The 9,033-nt window shown below is 41.0% G+C and overlaps 1 protein-coding gene across 1 annotated transcript; it reads right to left on the reverse strand.

Moving 5' to 3' along the window:
• Positions 1-7,656: 7,656 nt before the first annotated feature.
• Positions 7,657-8,987, reverse strand: dctpp1 (dCTP pyrophosphatase 1). Its single transcript, XM_030734027.1, has one exon. The coding sequence runs from the start codon at positions 8,865-8,867 to the stop codon at positions 8,379-8,381; it is 489 nt and encodes a 162-aa protein (XP_030589887.1). The 5' UTR covers positions 8,868-8,987; the 3' UTR covers positions 7,657-8,378.
• Between the last annotated feature and the right edge of the window lie 46 nt (positions 8,988-9,033).

Consider the following 9,033-nt stretch of genomic DNA (forward strand, 5'->3'; position numbering starts at 1 on the left):
ACATTTTTAGGCCTTAACTTAATGCAACCCTACACTTAGTCATCCTCTTTTATTTGTCCTCACATAATGCAGATAAACTGCAAAAAGACACAAGTGATGCATTGATCCTCTTTTTCTTTTTTGCTCCAGATCTACCTGACACGGGCAGAGATAAGAGAATGACAAAAGGAGCAGCGATCTGAATGTTTCTGTCAGTAGAAATGTAGCTTCGCTACCTTGGTGTGTTCTTTGGGAATTCATGACCCAGCTGTAGACAAAAATAGACATTTTCATAGAACCACAGACCATCTGGTTTCTTCGGTCATTCTCTCTCTCTTTTTTTTTTTTTCCACATTCAAAGATGAATGTAAATCCAAGGGCTTTGAGAAGGGTTTCTCTGAGGTATTCAACATGAATTGTGCAATAATATTAGCATAATAAATTAACCATTACTTACTGTGAGCGCCAGATACAACCACAATTCATCTTAGGGATTAAGCAATATTCTATGCAGAGAGCCTAGGTATGTAGTTGATCATTTAAGGGGTTTTTTTATTAATTCAGAAGGAGATGAGCTGTGGTGATGGAGAACTGTACAGCAGATAAATTGCTTTATTTTAAAGCTGTATCTCATCACCACACTCTGTTGAGGAACGCCGAACAGCTTGTCGGGCTGCACTCGTCTCAGCTGATGATGGCAATCAGGTCTGTTAAACCTGCACGCTGGCGGCAGAGCTTCTCACACCGAGTTTGTACAATCGCACATTAAAATCAACAGCATTAGCCCATCAGTTTCACACTTCACTAGCTGGCCCATTTCCCTAGCTTTGGAGAACTCGATTTAAATAAGCAGGAGGTTTTAACAAAACCTTCGACAGCAGCATGGCCCAAACTTCATTTCAGTTACCTCTCATTGCGAGACAGAGCACAGTTTCCTGACTTTACACTGAAACTAACCTTAGTAGTAAAAGGGGAAAAAAGTATGCATCATCTGCATCACATCCCTAAATGGCATAGTTAGAAATTGCCCTGCACATGGCACTCATTCATTTATTTATTAGTTGAGCTCAATTCAACTCATTATGCATAATATTTGGTCTCAAGATGGCAGTTTGTTTGCAGTGATGTGCACACAAACTACAACAAACTATACAAAACAATAGACAATAAAAATAAACCAGAGTATCCACTGCGAAACAAAAGTATAAAAAGTAATAGGCAATAAAGCAGGTTGACACGGATCACAGGAGGCCTGGAGTGAAGTCAGTGTTTCGACTGAAAAACTGAAAGCAGTTAAATGCATAAGTATCATACAGTAGTGCACAGCAGATAAGCAAAGGGAATATAGTCAGCCACCTGCACCTGGAATTGATGTGTTGTTAAATGGATGCAGAGTGGTAATGAGTTTATTTGGTGTCTGAGACAGACACTCCCTGCAAGCAAACACCAAGCTCAGCACAGAGGAGAGTGGGGAGTGACAATGATAAACTCCACCACAGGAGAATCAGGGCCTACAGGTGGGGGCGGGCCTTATGAAATGCTGGAAGAGCAGGGGAAGGGTAGAAGTGGTGTTTGCAGTTCAGGCTCCAGCCAGTCCATGCATCTTTATCTGCTTTATGTTCCACATATTTTTTTAAAAAATGTTTGTATCAGCATATATAGGACAACATGTGCAAACACTGGCCAACCTGGGTTCTAATATAAACTCTGGAACAATTGTGCAGTTTCTCCAAATATGATGTGGAAAAAACCTTAAATGCAATGCGCTTGCACTTATATAGAACTTTCTAGTCATACTGATCCCTCAAAGCACTTTAGACTACAAGTCACAGTTAAACTGTACATTCGTATAACACTTTATCGACTTCACATTCACAGCCTATTTAAAATCGCCAGTTAACCTAACATGCATGTCTCTGGGCTGGGGGGAGGAAGCCAGAGTAACCAGAAGGAGCCCACACAGTTTCAGGGAGAACATGCAAACCACTCCACCACCATCATGTCACCCGAGCACACAGACAAACCTTGTACATCTATTGAATTTATATATTTCTCTAGTGCTTAAGCATGAACTGTGGAGAGAAAAACATGAATGTAAATCACTACCTCTCTGTGGCAAAAGCAACAGTGAGTTTCTACTCCAGCCTTTTTTTTTTTGTGAGGAAAAAATGATATTTTTTCCCATTCAGTACACTATTATAGGTTTAAAAACCGATGGATATACACCCCCCCCAAAAAAATATGATGCTTAGCGATATAAAATATGAATTTTAAGTTTTCCAGAGAACTTTGATCTTCAGTTTCAGTTTTACTCAGACTTGATGGCCGTGCCTGAATACTTTGGGCTTGTTTTAAACAAACTTTCTATGAAGAAAAGTCAGACATTTGGACTAGTCATATTAGGAAAAGCACAAATGTTACTAATAATATTAAAGACTGCTCTGTTCCTGAAGTGTCTAAGCAAGCCAAGACCGTAATAATATATATAGCAATTGATTGACATATCAAAATGTCAACCACAAAAAAATAGGCTAATTTTAAAAAGACTGCCAAATGGATTTTCTCTACTACTGGTCTGAAATGTGGTCTGAAATGACAGGTACTGAGGTGTGAAAATTGTGCATTGTATATTCATATATGTATGTAATTTATACAATGTAGAAAGGGAAGCACAATATTTAACGGTCTACAATAAGCAACAGCCTGGAACCAAATGCCCCAGTGCAAACAATAAAGATAGATTTGACTGTAAACCATGATGGCACTCATATAAATGTTTAATTGTTGGCAGGAAATTAGACTTGTTACATTGCCGTATTGGCTCAGCTGTATGATCTGGATGAAAAGGAAGAAAAGCGCCAAGGAGTCGATGCTCAGAATGGATCCGTTTGGGGTATTCGGGACACGATTGTCTCTGGCTAAACCGCACAAAAGGGAAGAAATCATGGCTATCCATTAGCAATGGTTAAAGAAAGAGTCTCTGTGTGTTTCTGCATGTGTGTGTCTGCGTGTACATGTGTATGGGATGTGATGTGATGTGAACCCCTGCTGCTGGATAACCCCACTGTGTGAGATCTGACAGCTCCCACTGCTGTCTCTATGACAGGATAAAAGAGTGCCTGTGTGTGTGTGTGAGACTCAGATAGTGAAAAGGAGGAGGAAGTGGCCACAAAGAAAGAGAGAAACCAAAGCCTTTTCACACAAAAAAAAATAAATACGTTCACTCAAGTAAATGTCTCTTTGAAAGCTTATCTGTTTGAGCATGAAAAACTAGATGTCCCACATTCCTTTGAAACTCACAACAAGCAACTGCAGGCCCGATGGTATCTGCTGAGCTGACTGTTATAAAGAAGAAGAAAATCTAAGATTTAAGTCATCAAAAGTCTTAAATGTAATTATGCCCCCAGTGATGTCTTCAAACAAGGCATGGCTCCATAGGAACCATCTAATTTCTTTCTTAAAATATGAAGACACAGAGTTTAAAAAAAAAAAAAAAAGCTTCCTCTCAGCTCACTTTCAAGGAATAATTATAAAGTTTTTAAAGAGTGGAATATAAGTTACACAGTAGGACATGAGCCTGCACTGCGAGATAACAGGTGTGCATTCATTTCCCACTTTTGAGTCAAAGAAGTACAACTCATTGATAAATGCACCAACAAACAGAGATGTCGATACAGTTTTTCGGCCCGCTTTTGTTGTGTGGTTTGGAGCACTCCAAGCATATAAACCCTGCCTGCAAGCATGTAATTTACTGTGACGCTTGTGAGTTTGTGCTCTCTGAGAACTTTGATGTATTTGTAGCGTTTCCAAGCCATTTGCCCACTTGGGCTTTAAAAATACAGCCTCCATCAAACAGCAGGTGGAGGGTACATGAAGTACACTTGAAGTACATGGAATCCACCATTACATATTAGTTCCTAAGTGTACTTAAGGTCTTTAGGACTTACAAGGATTTCTGGGAGTAGGCTATTCCAATTGCTGCAGCCTTCAAAACATGAAGGCTAAAATAACATTATAAATTATTCATATAACTTATAACTTATAAAGAAAGCTTACTGTTTTGTTTTATGTGGGAAGCTCTGAAGAATTATCATCAATATGCAGCACAACAGGCTTTGATAAGTGAATAATGTTCTGTATTCTTTACAGCCAAACGTACTCATGTGGGAGATACTTTTCTCTAAAATCATGTATAAGTGAGGTACAAACTATCACAAACTGCCAACCCATAGTCAGTCAGTATTTCAGTTCAACCATCAGTCCAGCGTTCCAGTGTTGTTGGCGCCAGACGTGCCGGTCTGAGTATTTCAGAAACTGCTGAGCTGCTGAGATTTTTCCACACGACCATCTCTACGGTTTACAGAGGATGGTCTGAAAAAGAGGAAATATCCATAGTGGCAGTTCTCTTGGTGAAAATTCCTTGTTGATGTTAGAAATCAGAGGAGAACGGCCAGACTGCTTCAAGCTGACTGGAAGGCAACAGTGACTCAAATAACCACTCGTTACACCCAAGATATGCAGAAGAGCATCTCTGAATGCACAATAGATCGAACTTTGAAGCAGATGGGCTACAGCAGCAGAAGACCACACCAGGTGCCTCTTCTGTCAGCTAAGAACAGGAAACTGAGGCTGTAATTCACACAGGAGATTTGAAAGAAGACTGGAATAATGTTGCCTGGACCGATGAGTTTTGATTCCTGCTGCGACTTTTGGATGGGTCGAATTTGTCATAATCAACATGAATGTATGGATCCATCCTGCCTTGTATTAACAGTTCAGGCTGCTGGCTGTGGTTTAATGTTTGGGGTATATTATCTTGGCACACTTTGGGCCCCTTAGAACCAACTGAGCACCATTTAAACACCACACACTGAATATTGTTGCTGACCATATCCATCCGTTTGTAATCACAGTATACCCATCTTCTGATGGTTGCTTCCAGCAGGATATCATGCCATGTCACAAAGCTCAAATCATCTCAGACTGGTTTCTTGAGCAAATGAGAGATCACTGTATTCAAATGGCCTCCACAGTCACCAATCTGCAGCAACTGCGTGACGCTATCATGTCAAAATCTCTGAGAAATGTTTCCAGCACCTTGTTGAATCTGTGCCATGAAGAATTAAGGCAGTGCTGAAGGAAAAAGGGGGTCCAACTCAGTACTAGCAAAGTGTACCTGATAAACTGTCTGGTGAGTGTATATTTCCTATAATACTGTACAAGCCTTATGAGCCTACACAATGCATTTAAAAGGTATATAAAGGTAACATTTAGCCACTACACACTGATGTTAATACATACTGTGAGACCATTAAATCCTGAGGGGAGAGACATAAAGAAGAGTGTTATTATATGTGTTATTCCTTAGATTTTATAGGCACTGCTTTTAAATGAGACTCGTTTATTCTGGAGATTGGACAAGAAATGTGAATAACTCCCAAAAGGTTTTTTAAAAAAATGGTGAATATTAATTCAAGAGTACCTTCTCAATCGGGATGTGCAGGAGCAGAGACAGGTGTAGAAAGTCTTATTTTAGATCTGAACTCTTATGCATGCAGTAATTTGATGGTGAACGCTAATGTGGGAAGGTTCACGCTAACACAGGCAAGAAGACTTCTTAAAGTAAAGATTTCTTTCAAAACTTTTCCAGATAAACCTTTGGCTGCACCTCCACGTGGTCTCAGAGAAACAGTGCACCAGAAGCCTGCAGGAAGAAAACAAGGATGGGCTACATTTAACTCTCCTGAGACAGCTGTAATTGCAGCTTGCCACCTGCCTGGCACTCATCTACATGGTGAATATTGTGATAGGAACCTACAAAGTGTCACGATCGTGCATTTAAGAGCAAACTGCTGCTGTGCATTGATGTTCCCTCTGCAGTACACGTCTGCTGTCTGCTCTGCCTGTTGTTTTGGATGAAATGAAAAAGGATTTCACTTTCAGCTGAATAACAAAACTTGCATTGTGGGAATTAATGTGGGAGTTAAGGGTGTGTGGTGATGGAAGACAAATTAGGGTATCTCTGTGCTTCATTTGATTAAGGCAGAAACAAGCAGAGCACTTTTTTCTTCCCTATAATGCTTTAGTCCAAATAAATAAGCTGCAAATCATATCACCAGAAGAGGAGACGAGTTTGCATACAAGTTTTTGAACGCATACCACCAAAAAATGGCCGACTGCCTATTTTAAAGTGGAAAGCTATGTTATAAAAGCAGCAAAAAGCTGTTTACTTTGAAGTCGGGCTCAGCTCACATACAGCAGCATCTTATTGATGCATGGCTGTTCTCCTTTGGAGCCTGTGAATGACTCATTCTTCCAGCTGAACAGCAGTATACATAGCTGATGGCAATGTTTGCATCTCGGAGCACATCAAACGAAAAATCAGACGTTTGCCTCGGTGTTACACTAAATTCCTCCCCTCTTTTGCACCCAGATGCGTACGTTTAAAATCTTTGCTGAAAGAAATGTAACAACAGATTCACGTTTCACCCTCTAATTCCTAAAAATGCTGATTTAAATGAGATGGTCAGGGGCATCTCTACATCCTTGTGATTAGATCACGTGGATATAGAGCAGAAAATCCACTAGCCAATTATTGTCAGTTTGATGCCAAGCTCCAACATGAAGTGCCCTTAGGTGAGATGCTTAACCCCTCAACTACCAGGGTGGGTGTGTGAATAGGTGAACAAGAGGCAAAAGTGTAATTCCATTTTGCCAAAAGTACACTAAAAAAGCTCTCAGCCTCTGCAAATTAAAAGGGAAGTGATTTATTTTTGAATGATAAGATTTGCATTTATTTTTTCATTTGGTTAAGATTTAGTTTTCATTGTCATAGTGAGTTTCAAAGCCTCCCCATTTCCCTTAAATATATTAGTTTTTGTACAGTGCTGTGAAAAAGTCTCGAGCCACCCCTCATTTCTCCGTTTTGGTTCCAATGAGCCAGACTTCCTCGTATTTTCCCTCCTTGTGCAATAATTCTCAAGGATTTCTGAGGTTTTTCTCTGAACATGGGCTGCTTTTTCACCCACTGTCAGTTCAGTCCCTGTACCTGACCATTTTCAGAAGATTAGGAAAAAAAATCCACACTGTCCATACTGTCATCAGTATGTACAGAGGAGGGGAAGAGAGAGAGATACAAGTGTCTACATGTGTCAAACATGGTGGAAGCTCTGTCATAGTTTGGAGCTGCTTTTCAGACAGTAGTGTAGGAAATCTTGTCAAATACACAAAAGATTTTAATCCACCATGCAATACCATCTGGAAACACTGTTAGTGCAGTAAAAGCACACCTGGATAGAAAAACACACAATGGAACACTATCAGTCAGGGATTGGCCTCCCCAGAGCCCAGACCTCAACATTACTGAAGCAGTGTGGGATCATCAGAGAACAGAAGACAGCTTCGAGTGTCCTTCAAGAAGCCTGGAGAACTATTCCTGAAGACTATTTAAAGAAATGACAAGAAATCTGCCTCAGAGAGTTCAGGCTGTGCTGAAGAATAAAGGTGTTCATACCAAATATTGACTTTCAGGCTTGTTAGAATTATAAAAACTCAGTTTTTGCCTTATATGCTGTAGTTTCATGTGTGTTTCAATACATTACAGCACACATACAAGTAGCCCAGATGATGGACATGACTTGCTTTTTCAAAAATACTAAAAGATGTTTAACATTTGGACCATTGAATAAAGAAAATTTATTCAAAAAAAAATCAGCCAACAAAATGGACATCAAAAGCTGAGCTGTCATTTGATTAAATCAGATTGAACAAAATCAAAATATCCTTACACTGATCAAGGTAAAAGAAAGCTGACTCAATTGCAACTGAGAACAGGTTAGCAAAGCAGTCTCCTTTAAAAATAAAAAAGCTGAAACACACCACACAGACTCATGCAACTTTTACTTCTGAAAGAATAACAGTAGTGTGTGATAAAACATCCAAAACGGGCAGAAAATACAGATAGATCTGGACAGAAACAAACAAACAAAAAACTTTAGGTTATTATTTTTGCATCTCTCCATTCTACACTGGTATAAAAAAAAAAATAACCATCTGCCTAAGATCTGCTGTCACACACTCATACCGGAGCAAAGGCAAATAAGTTAAAATGTGCAGTGACAAGTATCTTCTTCCTAATAATTCCCCAAAGGCATTGCACAACAGTCATACCTTAAACTGACCGAGGCACGGCAAAGCTCAGACTAAAAATTAGGATTTAAAAGTTAACTTCAGTAAAAGCATAGATATTCCTCAAGTCTAGGCGACTAATAGAAAACAGCGTTTTCGTGGTTGTGTAACATGCAACCCCAAAAATGCCTTTTAAACCCAGCTATGCTGTTCAGCGTTTGCAGGTCTTCCAGCGGTCATTGCAACCACACTCCCCTCGCTCTCCTCTTCAATCAGTCTTTATACTCTGTGTACTTTTTGGCCGACCCCTGCACTTTGCTGGCGGGGTATTTCAGTCGGTTTAGAGCCATTTTGCGGAGCACTGCTTTTGGCAAGTCCACTCGACACTTCTCTGCCAGCTCCACGAGGTAGATCAACACGTCGCTGAGTTCATGCGCCAGCTGCTCCCGCTCTGTCTCGGTCCAGTCCGGCAGGCCCTCGGCCACCTCTCCCTTCCACTGGAAGAGCTCTGCCACCTCGCCCACCTCCCCGACCATGGCCAGCAGAAGGTTGCGGGGTTGGTGGAACTGGTTCCAGTCCCGCTCGTCCGTGAACTCGGCCTGCATGCGCCGGATATCCTCGATGGAGGGCTCGGTGCTGAAGGTGAACCTCTGTGGCCGCGCCGCTGTTCCTCCATTCTGCAGCTTCGACTGGGGCGATGCCTCCGCTTCAGCTCCGTTTACCGCAGCTGTATGTGCATCCTCTCCGTTTGTTGCCATCATTGTGTGGGTTTAAACAAGCTTTGACGTCCGTAAACAACCTGCAGCTCTCCTACCATGTGAAGAAGTCCCGCCAGTTCTCAAAACGGAAATTACGCCTCTGTAGTCGGAAACTGGAAAAGCTCACGAGGCTGGGGCTTGTAGTTTAAACTACAAGCTAGCTGCGTAG

The sequence above is a fragment of the Archocentrus centrarchus genome, chromosome 1 (genome assembly GCF_007364275.1).
Source record: "Archocentrus centrarchus isolate MPI-CPG fArcCen1 chromosome 1, fArcCen1, whole genome shotgun sequence".
NCBI classification, from domain to species: Eukaryota; Metazoa; Chordata; class Actinopteri; order Cichliformes; family Cichlidae; genus Archocentrus; species Archocentrus centrarchus.

Bases quoted from the DNA above. Each gene is read 5' to 3' on its own strand.
- dctpp1 (XM_030734027.1), bottom strand. From the start codon at position 8,867: ATGATGGCAACAAACGGAGAGGATGCACATACAGCTGCGGTAAACGGA.